The sequence below is a fragment of the Astatotilapia calliptera genome, chromosome 6, assembly GCF_900246225.1.
Source record: "Astatotilapia calliptera chromosome 6, fAstCal1.2, whole genome shotgun sequence".
NCBI lineage: Eukaryota > Metazoa > Chordata > Actinopteri > Cichliformes > Cichlidae > Astatotilapia > Astatotilapia calliptera.
Window position 1 is genome coordinate 38,136,348 of NC_039307.1, and position 21,041 is coordinate 38,157,388.

At 40.2% G+C, this 21,041-nt stretch overlaps 1 protein-coding gene across 2 annotated transcripts; it reads left to right on the plus strand.

Moving 5' to 3' along the window:
* Positions 1-7,737: 7,737 nt before the first annotated feature.
* On the plus strand, positions 7,738-19,851 carry sp2 (sp2 transcription factor). Of its 2 annotated transcripts, XM_026172095.1 has the most exons (9): positions 7,738-7,877; positions 11,412-11,488; positions 12,459-12,506; positions 12,719-13,474; positions 14,457-14,675; positions 14,990-15,287; positions 16,718-16,895; positions 17,022-17,215; positions 17,434-19,851. In XM_026172095.1, the coding sequence occupies exons 1-9, from the start codon at positions 7,871-7,873 to the stop codon at positions 17,532-17,534; spliced, it is 1,878 nt and encodes a 625-aa protein (XP_026027880.1). In that variant the 5' UTR covers positions 7,738-7,870; the 3' UTR covers positions 17,535-19,851. The 2 variants fall into 2 exon arrangements, with proteins under 2 accessions (XP_026027880.1, XP_026027881.1); XM_026172096.1 differs by lacking the exon at positions 12,459-12,506 and having other exon boundaries at positions 7,739-7,877.
* Positions 19,852-21,041: the final 1,190 nt, after the last annotated feature.

Genomic DNA, 21,041 nt, shown 5'->3' on the forward strand with positions numbered 1-21,041 from the left:
TCTCCTCTAATAGGTAAAAACAAAAAGCGTTTATATTGCCCACTAAATACTTGACAGATTTTTCAGAGTATAAAATATCACATAATAGTAAACACATTATTCCCTAAGCGCCCCCCCAAAAATACAATAAAATGTCTAATGCCATAAAATTGGTTGTTTTTGTTGCTGTAATTTAAATCACAGAGAAATGACCCCCACAGGTGCTGGCTTATAGCAGTTTCTGCTATGCTCTGGGTTCTGTTGATTCATGTTTTTGCCTTGTCTTCTGCCAAGAATGCCTAAAACATATAGAGTTATTATCTTTATTTTTGATTACTGAGCCACGATGTAAAGAGACAGCCATTACTACAGTTCATTAAGTAAATGAACGTAAAGGTTGTCACTGATTTCACACGCCCTTACTTCTCCCAATGCATTGTATTCGGGTCTATTTAAACTCCTGTATTTGTTGCTTTTAAAAGACCCAGTTGACTTCACATTGGTGCTGTTCATGTTCAGACAGATATATACAGAAATAGTGAAATTACACCAAAGAGAAAATACGTCCTCGGAAAACTGGTTTACGATACTAACGGGTATTTGATGTGGGGTTTTTTCCTGCTTTAGGGTAGATATTTTCAGTTACTGAAATGAAAGATTCATCTGAACTGAAATTATTGAATCTGGGAACATTTGATTATTGCCAAAATGCCCTGCCTCTCAGTGTGTATACCTCCTATAACTGCTCTCTACCTGTTTGTTTTATTTGTTGAAATGCCCAGGTGTATTTTCCTCATTCTGTTTCTCAGTACCGTGAAGCTGGCTACTGGCTTTTCCAGTAAAAAGGAAACAAAAAACCCTGGTGTGTGGCATTTTTCCCCCAATTTGAGTATTTTCACTGAAAGCAGACTGAAAATATTTCAGTAAACATATTGATGGGATCTAACTTTAGCTCATTTTGAATTTTATTTTGGTTTATGGAAAACTAATTAACTAATTTAATAAAACTAATTAATATCACTGAAAGATTTGGAAACAACAAGCCAATCTGCTGTTTATATATTTTCCATATATTTTATTTAAAGTTAGCAATTGTTGGTCATTGTGTGAGGCTGTGATACACAAACTAACAGTAGGAAAAATTCAATCTTGGCATACTGAGACCTAACTGACATACTAATATTATTCTACAGACCTATCACTGCTTTGGCATAACTATGACATTAATGACAGATCGACAGTTTTGTCTTAACAGGGTTTATGGATAAATGTGAACTGCTCAGCAAAATCTGTTTTTTTTTTCTTTTTGTAGAAAACCCTCCAAAAACTTTCACTTTAAATAAATCTGCTCCACTATAAAATTTGATGACATTATTTATAAAATAGGAAAACCTGCTATAAAGAAATTAACATCAGCTTAAGAGAACAAGACATTGTGCCATTACTCAATTCAATTTTATTTATACAGCACCAAATCACAACAACAGTCGCCTCAAGGCGCTTTATATTGTAAGGTAGACCCTACAACAATACATACAGAGAACAACCCGACAATCATATGACCCCCTATGAGCAAGCCCTGTGGCGACAGTGGGAAGGAAAAACTCCCTTTTAACAGGAAGAAACCTCCGGCAGAACCAGGCTCAGGGAGGGGCGGGGCCATCTGCTGCGACCGGTTGGGGTGAGAGAAGGAAGACAGGATAAAGACATGCTGTGGAAGTATGATTCTCAGCAGAGAGAGCTCTATAAACAGAGAGTGGGAAAGGTGACTGAAGAAGAAATACTCAATGCATCATGGGAATCCCCCAGCAGCCTACACCTATTGCAGCATAACTAAGGGAGGATATAGGGTCACCTGATCCAGCCCTTTATAGCTATTATGCATACCCGCTTATGATGAGGTTCAGATTTTTATGCTTGAATTTGTTGTGCAGACTGTTTTATTATTATTATTAGTAATAATAATATTATTTGTTTTTGTTTTTAATGAATTACATGAAATGAATATACCAACATATAAAGCTCAAAATTCAATTTAAGTTTAAATTAAACACTCTTAGTTCATGAATAATTAACAGTTGATAAATAAATTCTTAAAATATCAATATGAATGGTTAAGTCATACCGGCACAGACATCTGGTTGTGTTGTGTGTGTTTCTGTGACCAGCAGACCACCTCATTATTGCAACATTGTTTTTTTAGTCATTTGAACATCAGCCCTGAATAACAAAACTGCCTCAAAGTGACTAAAGCATGCACAATATATAAAGTGTGTATGAATATAACTAAGTGAACTTAAATAGCTACTGTGATCCAAATTAAATAAAACAATTTAAATTAAGTAAGCAAGTATTGCTTACATTCTGTATATAAACCATTTGTTTATAAAATGTCAAAAAGGCTAAAAACCCGTCACAACATCACGTCCCTTGCTTCACAGCTTCTGGCTTTGAGTTCTTAATGTAGAGTGTGCTTCATTTTTTAATGTCAGCTATTCTCTTTGAAATAGGCTGAAAACTCCTGCCACAGCTTTGGCTTGCTCATGAAGCCTGTTAACTGATAAAAGTGAGATGTCCCAGTTAAATTATGCAGCACTTTCTCTCTGAGGCTCTCCACAGAGGTGCCTGGGGAGAAGGTGGGAGACAGTATCTGCATCCTTCATCAAGCCAACTACAGCACACTTGAGGTGAAGAGGGAGAGAGTGCTTTAACTAAAAGCAGGACTCCGGTTTCCTAAGCTCTTAAAAAACTCATGCAGCGATGCAGGGAGAGGACAGACTGGGAAGAAATGAAAGAGGTCTGTATGTGAATAAGGTCAAGGGTACTTTTTGGGAAAAGCCTATATGAAAAGGCATTACGTGCATTGTGGATGTGAATGGAGTCAATGGGAATGAGCCAATGAGAAAGAAGGCCAGCTCATAGTAGCCTACAAGCTGGCTGAAAGTGCTGGGGGCCAGCTCGGCTGATGCAGACGACAGATGGGCCTGACAGGACATTTTCTTAACAAGTTGAACATCCGACAGAAAAGGTATAAAATGCTCGCAGAGAGTGAATGGCATCATGACATGAGTCAAAAAGGAAAGTCCCTAATCTTTAGTATTCAGATCCCAAAGGAACCAGTCAGTGTTTGAACAAGCTAAAGGTAAGAATGCAAAAATGAAGGTTACACTTTCAGATTCTGTTTTGATGACACGGTTGTATTAGTCATAGGAAGAACACAAGACATTTAAAACCATTAAATAATGTTTGGATGTCACAATGATCTATTCTCTGTCGTTGTGACAGAAAGCTCTGAAATTAGTTCAAAACAGTGTTAATGTGTCATGACTAATGTCTCTCTCTCTCTCTCTCTCTCTCTCTCTCTCTCTCTCTCTCTCTCTCTCTCTATATATATATATATATATATATATATATATATATATATATATATATATATATATATATATATGGGGGAGGAACTCAATGGGGGTGTGGCGTACAACACTAGAGGCCAACTCCAAGCCCATAGCACAAGTCACCATCAAGTGCGGGATCTACCAAGGAGATGCTCTGTCCCCACTGCTGTTCTGCATAGGCCTGAACCCCCTCAGTGAGATCAAAGAGAGGGAAGGTAGTCAGAACTGAGGGGATTGAACTACCAGAAGGCAACATTGCAGACATAGAGGACAGTTACAAGTACCTGGGGATCCCGCAGGCGAATGGGAACCATGAAGAGGCCGCTAGAAAAGCTGCAACCACCAAGTACCTGCAGAGGGTCAGGCAAGTCCTGAGGAGTCAGCTGAATGGTAAGAACAAGATCCGGGCCATCAACACATACGCCCTGCCCGTGATCAGGTACCCTGCTGGGGTAATAGGCTGGCCAAAGGAGGAGATAGAAGCCACTGACATAAAGACAAGAAAGCTCCTTACCATGCATGGAGGGTTTCACCCCAAGTCCAGCACCCTGAGGCTGTACGCTAAGCGGAAGGAAGGGGGCCGGGGACTGGTGAGTGTCAGCACCACAGTCCAGGATGAGACAACGAACATCCAAGAATACATTGGGAAGATGGCCCCAACTGACCGAGTGCTCAGTGAATACCTCAGGCAGCAGAAACCCAAGAAAGAGGAGGGAGACGAGGAACCATCATGGAAGTATGTACCACCGGCAGATAGAGGAGGTGGCTGATATCCAGAAATCCTACCAGTGGCTGGACAAAGCTGGACTGAAAGACAGCACAGAGGCACTAATCATGGCAGCACAAGAACAAGCTCTGAGCACAAGATCCATAGAGGCTGGGGTCTATCACACCAGGCAAGACCCCAGGTGCAGGCTGTGTAAAGATGCCCCAGAGACAATCCAGCACATAACAGCAGGGTGCAAGATGCTAGCAGGCAAGGCATACATGGAACGCCATAACCAAGTGGCCGGCATAGTGTACAGGAACATCTGTGCCGAGTATAACCTGGAAGTCCCGAGGTCAAAATGGGAGATGCCCCCAAGGGTGGTGGAGAATGACCGAGCTAAGATCCTGTGGGACTTCCAGATACAGACGGACAAAATGGTGGTGGCGAACCAACCGGACATAGTGGTGGTAGACAAACAGAAGAAGATGGCCGTAGTGATCGATGTAGCGGTTCCCAATGACAGCAATATCAGGAAGAAGGAACACGAGAAGCTGGAGAAATACCAAGGGCTCAGAGAAGAGCTCGAGAGGATGTGGAGGGTGAAGGTAACGGTGGTCCCCGTGGTAATCGGAGCACTAGGTGCGGTGACTCCCAAGCTAGGCGAGTGGCTCCAGCAGATCCCGGGAACAACATCGGAGATCTCTGTCCAGAAGAGCGCAGTCCTGGGAACAGCTAAGATACTGCGCAGGACCCTCAAGCTCCCAGGCCTCTGGTAGAGGACCCGAGCTTGAAGGATAGACCACCCACAGGGGCGTGCTGGGTGTTATGTTTAACATAAATGTAAAAATGGAATTTGTTTTACAGACACTGGTCATGACAATTTAGTATCATACACCAGATATTTTCTGAAATAAAATATTCAAGTAGAAGTTTCAGCTACAATATTAAGAGCTTTATTTGCTTTATACAAAAAAAAAAATGTTTTTGCCAGTAAAAATATAATTGGAGTTCAACACTGTAAGCCAAATATGTGCTTGTTAAAAGTAAAACAGTAAAACTGTGTCGCTTAATGTTCACAATCACTCTACATTTCTGCCTCCCCTAATATATTCTACAACAATCCAGCTGGTTCCTCACTTACTGAAATATTTAGATAACATACTCACCTGATGATGGCACTAGATCCAAAGACAATGCATCACAAAAGTTACAAAAATAATCTTACGAAGAATCACTGCAGAAATCCTATATATCTGTGCATGCTCACAAAGACAACATGCAAATATACAGCATAATTTCATTTGAGTGAGTTGAGTCTTTTATCGAGCCAAGTATCAGAGATCAATCAAAGATTAAAGAGAGTAGGATTTTTTCTTCTTCTGTGTAGTAATAGACTCAAATCAATAAAACTGTGCAAAACAGAAATTGGATCAGAAAGAGTTGTAAATCAGCCACAGAGAGGGTCAGTTAATGTGATTATATTAGCACAAATCAATTGTATCTATCAGAAGACAAAAACCGAAAGGACAGTAAAAAGGCACAAAGTCTACAAAGATTAAAACAAAGAACAACAACAACAAAAACAAAACATGAAGCGCTATGGTGAAGCAGACAAATCAAACTACTGAAAAAGATATGCAGGAAGGAACACAAATACATCCAAAGAGGTCAAAAGCAAAAAGACAACAAAGAGAGTAATGTGCTTTTAATGTGTCAACAGGGCCATTGTCTCATAACCTGACAATCATTACAGTCTGCAGTCTATAGATTGGTGGACTAATGACTTGAATGCTGCATCCTCTATTGCATTAGCAGTTACCACACAAGCAGAGAGCTAAATGTCAAAGTGCTTTTCAGGGTAAAACTACAGCCTATTGTGAAGGCTGTGTTGAAAACAACAGGATAAGATAAAAGACATGTCATACATGTTTTAGCCAGGCATCTTTTTTGTGTGTTAAGTACACAGCCACTAACAGCTCCAACATCATTGTGAAGTTTGCGGACGACACTACAGTGGTGGGTCTTATCACCAACGGTGATGAGACGGCTTACAGGGAGGAGGTCAGCGCCCTGACCCACTGGTGTCAAGACAACCATCTCACCCTCAACGTCGCAAAGACAAAGGAGTTGATAGTGGACTTCCGGAGGTGCAGAGAAGTACACACCCCCATCACCATCAACGGCGCTGCTGTGGAGAGAGTGAGCAGCTTCCGGTTCCTTGGTGTACATCTGGCTGAGGATCTTACGTGGTCAGTACACACAAACAAAACAGTGAAGAAGGCGCAGTAGCGCCTCTTCTTTCTCAGGAGACTGAAAAGATTAGGCATGAGCCCCCGCATCCTCAGGACCTTCTATCACTGTGCCATTGAGAGCATCCTCACTGGATGCATCACCACCTGGTATGGCAACAGCACCGCCTACAACTGCAAAGCTCTCCAGCGAGTCGTGCGGTGCTCTGAACGGATAATTGGAGGTGAGCTTCCCTCCCTCCAAGACATCTACAGGAAGCGCTGCCTGAGGAAAGCGGGGAGGATCATCAAGGACTCCAGTCACCCCAGCCATAAACTGTTCAGACTGCTTCCATCAGGAAGGAGGTTCTGCAGCATCCGGTCCCGTACCAGCAGACTGAGAGACAGCTTCTTCCACCAGGCCATCAGACTGCTGAACACTTCATAGACACCTCAGCTTCACTACTGGAACTTCAACATTATGCACTCCACACTGTATATAAATGCCACTTGTTCTGCACATATTCAACTCTGTATATTTTATATATTTTATTATTATTATTATTATTATTATTATTTTTTTTATTTATTTATTTATTTTTACTATTTAATTTGTAAAAATGTGTATACACACACACACACACACACACACACACACGTAGGAAAATATTTAGTATACACATCCAGAAATGCATACACTATTATATATTGTACATATATTTATTAGTTTCAGGTTGGCCATTCTTGTATTTTGCTCGTTTGTGTTGTTGTGTTTGCACATCTCTGTTGCTTGTGGGGCTCGCACACAAGAATTTCACTCGCATGTGCTGTGCCAGTGTGCCTGCACATGTGATGTGACAATAAAAGTGATTTGATTTGATTTGATTTTTGCGTGAGTGGACCTTTAAACAAACAGTAATTAAGCCATTAACAGGCCAACATTGTCAAAAAAAAACAAAACCAAAACATAAATACATCTAAAATGTACAATATACAAAGCTGTGCAAAGTAGGCTGGTAGTGATATCCTGTACTGTACAGACAAATGTTGAACTATCAATGCAACATATGCTCACAGCTTTAAAATAAATATATAATCCATTCACTGAGCGCAGTCTTTATCCCACATAACGTCCCGCTCCATATCGTGCCACAGTTTAAACAGGTCAGGCACAAGTGACTTAAAGCTCATTGATCAGCGCGGCTGTCATTCTTAGTTTGACTGTACTGCCCCTTAAAGATCACATTGGCCGTCAGGGACGTCAGTGAAGCAGTGCTCCTGCTGTAATAGGGCACTCGCTTGTTCCAGGTCAGTCCTGTTGGAACCGCCCCACTGATCACAATCTAGATATCCCATTGGCCAAACGGTCATCCATCGACCCATGTACAGAAATATGACGTCGGGATTGGCTCAGGTGGACTTCGGTCACAAAGACAGCTAAAGGTAGTTGGTCAGGGTAGACGTCAATTAACTCTCTATTGTCCGTGGATTGGTGCAACAGCGCGGGCGGATTCCTCCATGGGTTCGGTCTGCAAGGCTCGCGGAGAGCGAATGTCGTCATGAGCGGTGGGTAGGAATTAAAACATTGGTGTTTATATTACATTCTACTTCGTAAAACATTATATTTGCGTTGAAGGGAAAGTACTAATCATGCTGTGGTACAAATAACTATGTTTTAGGGGTGTTCGTGCGGTTGTATGTACCAAAATAAGCAGTGCACTTCCGGCAAAGAGCTCCCTTTTTCTGTAACGTTATCAAAGAGAGTTTGACTTGCTAGCTACGCGTCAGCTAGCCAAAATGCTACTGGAAGCTATGTAGCTGGTCCTTTACTTGTTTCTGCCCCCAAATCGATTTGTCCATTTCCACCACATATGAAACCCCACAGCAATACACCGACATATTTTCATGTTGCACCCATTCCCGTCTCGCCTCATTTATTTTTATCAAAGCAAACCAGCACATATATAAGCTAGTCGATAGACATTTGAGTCTGCCTCAGTTGAGTCAGTAGCACTAGCTAGCTTGGTGGCTAACGTTAGCTGCTGTTGCTCTGCAAGCCAACCTAACAGACTGTGTTGCATGGCGGCGCTATTTTGAGGCCGCACTTTTCCCCCATTTGTGTTATTTGCAGGACTTAAAGTCACACTTGCATAACTGATGGGAAGTTCTGTTCTCTGTTGCTATCACCAATCCAAAATGTGTCAGAATGGAGAGATTAGTGGCTCGCTCAGCAGGCTGAGATATCCCCGAGTGAAAGTCTGTTGCTTTGGTAGTCATGTTCAGACGTTTCGATTAACAGCTGCATTTTATAATGCTTTTACTAGATGAGGCAGGCAGCTCCAACAGAGGAACTCCTTCCTGTTTGTACAGCTGATCACCAGCCACGACACAGAGATGAGTTTATTGTGTGTCAGGCTTAAGTTTACTGTCGACAGATGAGCTGGCAGATACAGACGGCACAGTTTGTAGAAAAGAGGAATTTGTACTTCAGGCATTTCCTCATAACTAGCAAGTTATTGTCTGACGTCGGCATTGTATGGAATGCTTTTTTATGGAATATTATTACACTTGTGGTGTCAGGCACTGGAATGTTGGTGACAGATCCAGTGCATTGGTTTTGGAGTGAGGCTGTCCTAGGTCAGGATGCCTAACTGGAATGAGATCAGGGTGCCTTGCATGTCTGTTTTTTGTTCCTTAGAGTTTTTTTTATTTGTATTTTAGTGGCAGGGTGTGTTGTTCTGCAGGGTGATGTCAAAGGTGTGGCCTGTGTTCTTGGTGTGCAACAAAGTTAGTCAAAGTACCCACACGAGTACCAGGAACTAAAGTTTCACTGCAGAACCTTGAATTGTAGCACATAATGGCAGTGCTTTTAATGTTGTTAGTGATGGGTGTATTGCAACATCATTTTCCTCAATAAAAATGTAAGAGAAGTTCAATAAATGATCATTGTAATACTTGTGCATTTTTGTGTTTTACGTGTGTGGACAGAAATGCTGTGCAAAGGGTGAAGACAAGAAAGATCACTGAACTACATAAGTTCTTGAAGAAAGCTGCATTTGCACTCTTACAAAGAAACTAAGTTGTTTCTCTGCAAACTGTGGTGAAGGTACATGCTTTCAAAGACAGGCAACCACAAACCTGTTTCATAATTTATAACACCTGTTAGAGCAGGCAGAGAATAACTAAGCCCCAAACATTACAACTCCAAACAAGTGTTGGTGGCAATGTTATTGCAGTATCTGTGTTAATTTACATATACACACTTGTGCAATCATTTTTTTATCATGATGAAAGGACACCGCTCTAATTCATCTTACTTTGTTTTATACATTTATATAAAATATGGCCATTGGCTTACAAATCTGCATGTTGCAGATCTATGATGATGAATCACTTCTTTATCATCATCCTGTGTATTTGTCACAAATATCGGGACAGCCTGAAGAGTGATCTGTGGCTACCATGTGGTCATATATCTTATCTGCTGGTTGAGTTCAGGTGTTTTCCAGCTTAGATATGTAGCTCAACAGGGGTTAGGGGACAGTACTGGACTACTGTCCCAGTAGTGTTTATCGTTTTACATTTGTCATTATTGTTAATAGATGTTAAAAATGCCTGCGAGTATTTCTGTTCTATAAAATCCCAAATTAAAATATTTGAATCTGTCACAGATCCCTTGGCTTTTAAATTGCATATTTGTGTGTTGTTCTTGAATTTATATAAATTATTAAAAAAAGTGGAGATTGTATCGTGTGCACTAGCTGTGTTGTAGTTCAAGCAGTAATGGATAGTAAAACAGCTTGCATTGCTTTATCCACAGTTCCACAGCAGTTCTGTTTGACAATAACAGCATCGACCTATTTTGGCCATTAGGCTGCTTTGCTTGGCTCTCAAGATTTATCCTGCTCTTAAACTGCTGCTGGGCAGCCTGCCCTAAATGTACTTATGCTAACTGTTGAAATGGAAATATAATATGCTCAATATATTTACTGTCTTTTTCTCGTATAATATTTTTGAGCGCAGTCCAATGTATTTTTTTTTTTGCTCAGAGTATTTGACATGTGGCCAGTAGATTGACATTTGCTGTTAGAACACACACAACCTCTGGCAGACACAACTTGTTAAGTTTATGAAGTACAGGTATCACAGCTCTTTCTCGATTGACTAAATTTTGATCTGGTTAATGACCTAAGTTTATATTAGACTGGATCAAAAACAAGTCAAATAGCAAAAGATGTGCTGCGGTACCTAAAAGAACCGTGTATATTTATCAAAGAGATCAGTAGGTGTCTGCATTATTCCCCACGTACTGGAAAACTTTAAAGCTTCAGTTCCGTACACTGCTTTGCATTAGTGGTAACTGTTTTTCAGAGCAGGCTTTAGAGATCGTCTGCATTGTTTATGTTATTTATTTTGGCCAGTTAGCTCTTTGTGGTATATTCCATCCATTTAATGTGTGTGAATATACAAAATCTCCACTAAGTTACCGAGAAAATTGAATAAATGACCTATTTAAATTTAATATGTGGAATAGATGTGGAGTAGATTCTGGACAAAAATAGAGAAAACATAGAAACCTTTGAAGGAAAAGCATTTGTTTCCCATCTCTGTCACTGGTAAATGTGGCTGACTCATGCAAATTGCAATTATGGTGATTTAACAACAACAACATGATATATTGACTCTTGACAGATAGCTTCTAATGACTCTGCTAATAACATGCGTGAGTTGAATATTTTTAATATCGTCAACATATTGGAGGGAAAATATTTTCTCGAAACCTCAAAAAACAAACAAACAAACAAACAAAAAAGCACAACTCTGTCATTCCTGAATCCTTTAAGAGATGTGAGTCATATAAATATCCCACATGTTTGGTGAAAATGAAAGTGTCAGCATGCAAATGAATGCGTTAATTAGCGCAGTTAATGGCATCATTTGTGTAATTGATGACATTTAATGATCATATAGCAGTTTAAGTGAGATACTGCATGGCTTGTCCTTCACAGAGCTCTTCTGTTTTGTTGCAATGTCCTATGATACCCTTGAATAGCTTAACCATTGCAGGCAGCCTGAAATCTCTGCTGTGCGTTTTTTCAGAACAACAGGACAGTATGGCTACCACTGTCGCTGTCAGTCCCAGCGAATACCTTCAGCCCTCCTCTGCTTCAACACAAGTGAGTAGCAGCCACAAGCCTCGGCTGTGCACGCATGTTGCACTGTTGCAATCTCTTCTCTTACTGTTGCTCTTAACATCTGTTGTGTTCATATTGCTGCCATATCTTTGTGCTAATATACACTGTGTGTTTATTTTTCTGTAGAATTCCTTTGATGTTTAGTGCATTGTAAGCATTGAGTGTTTTTTAACCCTCAATTGCAAATCGCTGATGGAGTACTGTTGTTACCCTGCCCGGCGGGCAGTGTGGACACCTAAGTTTGTGAATGCGATAACTTGAGTGAATACCATAGGTGCATCTACTAAAAATCTCGGTGGTTAAGTTTTCTGAAAATCTTGTGAATGCAATAACTCGAGAACAAGGCCGCGTAGAATTTTGAAATTAACATACATACAAAAACGACACTGTGTAAGTTAAGATGTCACGATAAGTTTATTGTCAAATTTAAAACTGCTTTGACTGGAAAAACCCCCCAGAGACATTTAAACAAATGATAAAGAACCAGTCAACTGTTCTAACTTACCGCTGTTATCTGGACCCTTACGCCCACTAATTATGGATTATGGCAGCATTATCATTACTTTCTCAGATGAGGTTAGATCCAGATTCGGTGCTCTTGCACTAGTTTAGTTTGGAAATGGAAAAGCGGCCCTCACTTCTCTATGTGCCAGGATAGAGCTGATGTGCTATATTTTTCTAACAAAAACAATATATTCTATAAATTCAGTCACTGTTTTGCTTCGATGTTGATCAATATCTGAGAGACACAACTGCACAATTGGGAATTTAAATACTAATGACATCGCTTTGTGTCTTGCACCAGTAGTCACTAAACCTTTTTCACTTTTGTTGTATCAACCTTCTTAGTCCCAACTTAAACCCGTTTGTTGCCTCAAATACATGAAGCGGTCCAGTGTATATAAAGTGTGCTGAAGATGGCATTAATGTAGAATGCTTCCCTGTCCTGCAGCTTGATGATCACACATTTGGACCAAAGAGGGGCACAAAGGCATCGCAGGTGGAAACTCCTACACCTACTACACCACTTAATCGCTACTGATTATGATTCTTAATGTGTAGTTGTAGGCCTACCTGTTGGGTTGTGTTAACTTGTTTTGTTTTAGCTTTTGATCTGACTACTACCTCATCCTATCGTTCCCTTAGTGCTGAATTCTTCTTGTTCAGGCTGGTTTTAATGCAGGCTTGGACTATGTTTCTGTCTTCCCACAGGACACTCAGCCCTCTCCTTTGGCTCTGCTGGCTGCCACCTGCAGTAAAATCGGCCCTCCTGCTGCTCAGGCTCCTGTCACCTCTCCGCCAGCGCAGCCACAACCTCGCCGGCTCCTTCCTATAAAGCCAGCTCCAATAGCGCCAGCTCCACCGAAAAACCTTGGTTTCCTTTCAACAAAGGGCAATGTGATCCAGCTACCTGCTGGCCTGGGCTCCACAGCTCCTGGCAGCCCCATCGTCCTTACTATCCAGCAGAGTCCTGCTTGTACCGGCACCTCGGCCACTCCTGGCATCCAGTATCAGGTGGTGCCGCAGATCCAGGGTGCACAAACCATTCAAGTGATGCCACAGGGAGGTCAGATCCAGCTCATACCCGGTACCAACCAGGCCATCATTACCACTCCCATGACCATGCCGGCTCCGGCTGCAGCCACTGCTCCTGTCACGCCACAGAAGACCGTAGCCATCAAGCCCTCCCTCAAGGTGCGGAAGCCAAACAATACAGCTACAAACGTTGTGCAGCTGCCCAGTGGACTTACAATTCCCCTCAACGTGGCTACAGGGGAAGTGGGTGGGACACAAATCATCACAGAGACAGCTGCAGCCCCTCCCACTCCTGGAAAGGCACGACGAGGGAGGAAAAAAAAGGCAGTACTGGCTGCTGAGCCTCCACCGCCGCCTCCAGCACAGGCTGCCTCTCCAACCCCAGAGCAGATGGAGACCATCCTAATAGAAGCTGGTGATAACATCATACAGGTACCCCTATTTGTTATTGTTTCTGGTACTGAAAAGCATAAACAAAGGCACGATTTATTTGTTTTAAGTTAATCTTCAAACAGACTTAATGGTCCCCTTCTAAATATGTGTTCTCTTTGAACTGTCAGTGTTTTATTTAAAGTTTGTCAAATTATAACATTACGCAGACACAAGTTTGACATGTAAGCTAGTCTCGGCATCTACTCTCACTGCTCTTAGTCTAGCATTTACTGCATGTTAAGTAGAAGTCCCCAAATGCCATATATATTTAATTAATTATCAGTTATTTTATTTTTTAATTCTCTCTTTTTTGTTGAAAATAAGTGTAACTGATTCTGTTTTATCACAGAGTATACTTCTTAAGGTTTGTGCTCCTGTAATACAAGCCGGGCTTGAGCACTGGGACTTTTTGATCTTAATAAAAATGTATGTATGCTAATGAATGTTAATAACCTGCTGTTCCTGTTATCATTTTTTTGTGAGGAGTCAAAAAAGAAGAAAAAAAACCAGGAAACTGTCAACTGTTTTACATCTTCAGAAGCGTCTGCTTCCTAATTAGCCTCAGGACAGTTTCAGTTTTGGGCAGGCAGTTGTTTTATGGTACAAAGCTTGTTTCTTTTTTTGTTTTTGTTTTTGTTTTTTTTAAATTTGATGTGTTCTTCTGCCACCAAATGGTTAAAACAAAAAGTCTTTTTAGTGTTACAACCACTTTTTGTTTTTCACGCTCAAAAGGTTCCCTGTGACATAAATATACTACCAAAGCGAGTAAATGTGTGTGCAGTTCAGATTGATAAAATCCGCAGTTAAACAGAAACCACAATATTGTTATCGAGTTTGAAATTCTACTTTGAAACACTCAACCCAGTCTATAGCTAACTGTTAAATGAATGTTTAGCCTTTCAGTGTGGTCAAAACATTGAAGATGTTGGCTAAAGCCTACGTATGAGGATTACTGGTCAGCTTCTTCTCTCTATATTCACAGGCAGGGAACAATTTACTGATTGTGCAAAGTCCTGGGCAACCTGCTATGGTGCAACAGGTCCAGCTGGTCCAGCCCAAACCAGATTCTCAGGTGGTTCAGATCCCACAACAGGCTTTGAAGGTGGTACAGGCTGCCTCTGCTACGTTGCCACCCGTCCCGCAGAGACAGTCTGTCTCCTCGAATCTGCAGGTCACTCCAACAGAAACATCACCAACGCAGGTATCTGTTCAGGCTTATTGTTTCTTTAACTCTTAATATTTTTAGTCTGTTGTGTCAGGAAAGGCATCCAGTGTAAAATTCTGCTAAATCAATATCTAGCACTACCTGCTGAGGTAACTCCTTGTAAATAAGGAAGCAGCTGAAAATGACTTCTTCTGTTTATTATGAATACCTCAAGAACGGTAGCAAAGGACCATGTGACATTTTTACAACTAAGCTAGCAACATGTCAAAGTCATATATAAGATAATATAACAGTTTAACTAGGAATTAGTTTAACATTTTAAGTAAACTTAGTGATATTTTTTTCCCCAGATTCTCTTTAAAACAGCATCAGGTGAATGGCAATCGGTTCAGCTTCAGGACTCCATGACAACAACAACCCCTGCCACCACAGTTGCCCCTACCACCACTGTCGCACCACCAGCTGGCTCCAAGAGAACACAAGCTACCGGAGGACGAAAGGAGCGGACCTTGGCAAAAATTGCCCCTGCAGGTGGAATGATACAGTTGAACACATCGCAGCTCACCTCAGCAGCACAAGCAGTGCAGACCATCAGCATCAACGGGGTCCAAGTTCAGGGAGTTCCTGTTACCATCACCAATGCAGGCGGTGAGCTGATGCTAGATGCTTTGGGTTTGTTTGTTTTTTTTTCTTCAAGCTTTCCACTGGCTGTTTATAGAGCCAATGTTATTGTCTAGTACTACTGATAAATACACTGGGGTGTTTATGCAGCGCATGCATGGTGTGCAGCACACTGGGGGGGGGACCCCACCACCCTCATTTCCCATTTTGAGGAAATGCAGTGGTGGAAGAACTTGGATTGGAGTTGAAGTTTGAAGTAATTGTAATTTTTGTGTTAAACGAATAGAACACCATCTGCAGTTGTTGTTTTACTGGATACTCGCCTCTCTCTTAAGTTCTGTTGCTGCTTACCAGCAGTCCCTAGCCATTTCTGTTTTGTGCAAGAGGTGGACCAGTTTACAGACATGTGAAAAATAATATTTTCAACGAACTTTATGCAGTCTTGTGAAAAAATGAAGTAAACCCTTTCCTGCTCGCATGGCAGTTTAGAAGGTAAGTAGCAGCCGAGTGCTACACAACACAGCACATCAGCACAGACACCTCATAAAAACTGTCAAGCGTGGGAGCAGAGGCTTGTTTTGCAACCACAGGATCTGGATGCCCTGCAGTCATTGAGTCAACCATGAGCAGTCAACCCAAGCACACCAGCAAATCTCCAACAAAATAGATGTAAAAGAAATGATTCAAAGTGTTCCAGAGGCTCCGTAAAAGTCCAGATCTCATCCTGATTAAAATGCTGTGGTCAGACTTTAAGAGAGCTTAGTGTAAATTCACGTCCACGAACCTCAACGAAGCAACCTTGTAAAGAAGCGTCGGTCAGACTCGTCCATAACAATGTGAGAGGCTGATAGTTATACAGAAAACAATTACTTCATGTTATTGCTGCTAAAGACATTCACTGAGAATAGAAGCACTGCTCCTCCACATTGAAAAATGATTTGACCGTCTGATGAGGATGCTTTATCGATGCCTCTGAAGTGGGGTGTTTTGGGCATCTCCTACTGGATAGAGGCCTCAGGTCAGACCCAGGTCTGGTGTTAAAGATAGCAGACCTGGGTCTGAGAGAGTTTATATCTGTTGGCTGGCTTGGGGATGACTCTTTGTCTGTCCAGATGAAGAAGAGATGGCTGGGGTGAGGGAAGTCTGCTGCCCCTCCAACCCAAACCCAGATAAGCAGTCAAACGGATGGATAAAATAACTTTATCAGTTGTCAGTTATTTATGTTAATAAAGAATAATGTTGACCTTTTCCTCAGTCAAAGAGCAAAAGCAGCTGAAAGTTTGCAATGTGTTTAAAAACTCTAAAACAAAAATGAAATTTTATTTTGCAACATATAGCTTTCGCATCTTAATTTATTGTTGATTAGAATTTCAGTTCACTGATGGCAGTAAACTGAATTATCCAGCTCCTGCAGAAGCCCTGCTGTTTGTCTTACAATGAGTCTCTGCGTTTGTTAGGCCAGCAGCACCTAACGGTGCAGACCATGCAGGGTGGAGGGCTCCAGCTGGCCGCAGCACAGGGCCAGCCTGCTATTCAGGTAGACCAGACCCTCACCCTGGAGTTGCCTGGCCAGCCAGGAGAAAAGAAACGACGCATGGCCTGCACTTGCCCCAACTGTAAAGATGCAGACAAGAGGTGAGTCTGTCAAAGGATGGGTTGGGATCAGTTCTACATTTTGGGAAGTTCATATTATACTTTTTAGCACTCAGACTATTAAAACTCTCATACTGATAAAGGGTTTGAATTTTGTTCACTGTTTAGACCCAGTGAGGTGGGAAAGAGGAAACACATCTGCCACGTCCCTGGCTGTGAAAAGACTTTTAGGAAAACATCTCTGCTCAGAGCTCATGTCCGGCTGCACACTGGTGAAAGACCCTTCGTCTGCAACTGGGTTTTCTGTGGGAAACGTTTCACGCGCAGTGACGAGCTGCAGAGGCACGCCAGGACGCACACAGGTGCTCTGGACACAAACAAACAGAATCATCAAATCACTCTGTATTAAACTTCACTTCACATACAGAGGAAAAATAGGCACACAGAGTTGCTAAATACACTTAAAAACTTAACAATCCAGACATTTTTACAAATTATGTTTTTAAAAACACCTATTGTTTCTTCATTATTGAACGTGCATTAAAAATATTACTCAATACATTTTTTTTCCCTCCCACAGGAGACAAGCGCTTTGAGTGCAGCCAGTGTCAGAAACGCTTCATGCGGAGCGACCACCTGACAAAGCATTACAAGACTCACATAAACACCAAGAACTTGTGAGCAGACGGTATACAGATACAAAAACTCAGAAAGTAACTGTGTTACAGGAAGGATGGGCAGTGGAGATGAGACCAAGGGATTGTGCTTGTGACTTATCCCACAATGGGAAACTCTCCAGAATGAAATGCTTGATTCCCTGTCACTCTTCAAGGACACTGTGTAGCGTGGTGTACAAAGGAACCCTTCCTGGTGGACTTCAAACTTTCAGCAAATTTATTGACCATTTTTTAAACATTTTTTTTCCCCATTTGGTCTGAACACGTGGACAGATTACTGTGACTGAATTTGTAAGGTAAAAATGCTTTAGATTTAAATGCTTAACTCTGCTAGATTATTTATGAACTCCTCTACTTCTCTGGCGGAAGAACATATACAGATTTTTTTTATTTTTTACTTTTAGAAAACCCAACATCATCAGTCTCTTTTATATTGTTTTTTCTTCTACCACAAAAACCTTCATACTCTTTATTACAGAATATTAAGAAATTTCAGAAATTGAGGGTGAGCCCCCCCCCCAGTAATGTAAAAATAAATCACAAAAAACCAAACAGACCACAATTAAGGAAGTGCTGGAGCTATAACAGTATATCATTTCTGTGAGCTCTGGTAGGTCCCTGGTTACCAGTAGTGATCTAAATGCAGCAATATGATGCGATCTGCAAAGTTGGCTAATGTTGGGAATTGTGTTGGGAAATTGATTGTTTAAATTTAAGGAAGGGTAATTAATTAGAAAATATAATACTCCAAGAATTAGTCCTTGTGGAACACCAAAGTAAAGAGGATGGAGTTTTGTAAACCATGAAACGGATAAAGGAAAAGCAGAATCTAACCTCTTTAAGCCACAAAGAGGAAGCTGTTGCTAAAGATGTGGAGGAAACATATTAAGTATCTTAAAATTCAACAATGAAAATTTACACACTGCTCATGGTGGCTCCAGGTGTTTCCTCTGTTGAGTTGAGACAGTTGGTGCTCTTTTATCATGAGTTGTGTGTAATAGATGAAATGTTTGAGAGTGTACCATTGTTCTTTTCAAGTTTATCAGGAAAATGTCTGATAGTTATGTATTTATACTACCTAAAATTCTCTACCTTTACACAGGCACTGCAAGAAGTTTCAAATATCAGGAAAATTAAATAAAATTGTTAAAGGCTGGTGAGATGGCCCAGAAATGCATAGAAAGACTTTTGCTGATGAGCTAAGTTTTACTGAGTTTAGACGCTAAAGATTTAATTTGGTGAAATATTAGCAGTAAGAAGAGTTGATAACTCAAATGCAAAACATGCTCTTGCATCTGTGGTCCACACTTTGTTTCTACATAGTTGGTTATTTACCATGTATAACAAGACATGTACACTTACTTCTTCTAGGGCTGTGTATCAGATTGCCATTTATTTTTGTATAGCTCCTGAAGTTTAGCCATCCAGTCATTAATCACATTAGTTCCAAGTCAAACCAGTCTTAGTTTTAGATTGATTTTATTTGAGTTCTTAAATGGTTGCATGTTCATAGTTGACAACTAACTTTGACAAACTTAATGATTTCTGCTTCTTTTATTACCTGTTTTTAACCTGAATAGTTCAAGTTTCATCGTGGCAGGAAACATGTTCACCCTTCTCAAACTAAAGAACCTAAAAATTTGGTACCTCCAACACTTTCTCCCAGTTTACTCATTTAAAAAACGAACAAAACTACACTTTAGTCTTTCTTTCATTGTTCAGATTTGATGAATTGTAGCCTATGCATTGCTGTATATAAGATCAGACTTTTAATTATTTGGCCTGACTTGACAATCATGTCACAAGATGCAAAAAAACAGGAAAAAATAAAGCTTTCTCAGGCCTTCTATGAGTTACACAATGTTTTCCAGCTATATGATGGCTTTAATTCTAAATTAACACTTAAGATGTTTTTGTGATGTACAGATGACCAGCATTAGCCCTGCTGCACAGTACTGATATAACTTTCTTTAATCTCATTTGTTTTACAGAAAATGTACATTTGCTCAGTGATTTTGATGTTATGAAGATAAGCTGACCGTTTTCTAACAAGTCAGCAGTGAGTTTGAAGCCTGAAATTGCCGGGGAGTTATTTAAAGAAGTACATTAAGTCATTGCTTAACAAGGTTTTTTTTGGTCAAATTATCCAGCAGAGCAGCTTCATAGTGAGGTTTGTTTCTGGTAGATGGTGCAGGCTTGCTACAGGTTGTGCAAAGCAGAGAAATTTGACCAAAAAAGCTCAAGTCCGATTTGTTTTCAAAGCACTTTGAACAAAGTGCTTTAAAAAGGTGACGTTGAGAGAGAGAGAGACAGAGGCTGCTCATATTTATGTTTGTATTTCATGAGTGAATATGTAAATAAAACGTGTCTGTCAGACACGGTAAATGTAGGATATTAAAAATTGGTAAGCTGCATAGTTTTGTGGTTGGCGTAGCCAGCCTTGAAGGAAGTGGACTTTGTACAGTGTTTTAAGGAAAAAAACATATATATGTGACATTGTATAGCTTCATTCCTGCTTTGTATAAGACTTCTAGATCTTTTTTCTATGAATTAAAGATGCCTTAGACAGCTGCACCCAGTATTTAAAGATGTTTTTTTTCTTTCTAATTCCAGGTAACAACATTTGTAAAATTTTGTTTTGTGTTTTTAACTTATGTTACATGCTAATGTCATGTGCACTGATTAAACTCCCAGGTTCCAAAATTTGTAAATTTAATGTTGATTGTAATTAAATATAATGTGTTTTTTCCCCTGAATTAAGTCATTTCTGTTGCTTGGTTTCTGTGAATGAAATGCTTCTTCTCCAAGCCTATATGTCATAAAGTGTTCTACAAACCTTTTTTTGTGTATATCAGGAGAACCAAGAGAACCAGCAATTAATTTTCTAAGTTGTATAAAGGTGCTAAAACATAGTTTGCTCCTTTTCTACCATCACCCCCCCCTCAATAAAGAACTCATACCTTATCAACTGCGTCACTCTTTTTAACTTTCATTTTGGGACTAATAATAGATTAATTATATTCATACTTAATGTGATTATTGTTTGTCAGGAATAGAAGGATAATCGTGGTCTTTGTGTAAATAAATCACAACCAAGCACATATTTTTTTATGCCTGGTAGGCTGTAACAGCCTTATTTGGATAATTAAGCCTTATAGAAGCATCATTACTGATTTTAGTGCCATAACAATTTAAAAAATAATAATTTTTAAAGAAATTCTATATCATAACATGAGAACACTCTACTAATGGTCAAGTCAAATAAGTTTATACACAGATTTCTCAAGGTTGATCTATATTTCTGTTTTGAAAAAAACATTTAATGACTTTGAAATCCGGGTTTGTTGTTGCTCCCATGACTTTTTGAATTATTGTTAATATTATTTTATTATTAGTCATCATCATCAGTTTTATTATTAGTAGTAGCAGTAATAGTAGAATTAGTATCAGCATTTATTTGTACTGTGTTTTTTTTCATCGAGCATTTATTTTGAAAAGCTCTTTGTACTCG

What these genes read in the sequence shown, in the direction of transcription:
- sp2 (XM_026172095.1), top strand. An exon ending in CTGGTGATAACATCATACAG is followed by an intron (nt 13,475 to 14,456) that starts GTACCCCTATTT and finishes CTATATTCACAG; the next exon opens with GCAGGGAACAATTTACTGAT. An exon ending in CAGAAACATCACCAACGCAG is followed by an intron (nt 14,676 to 14,989) that starts GTATCTGTTCAG and finishes TTTTTTCCCCAG; the next exon opens with ATTCTCTTTAAAACAGCATC.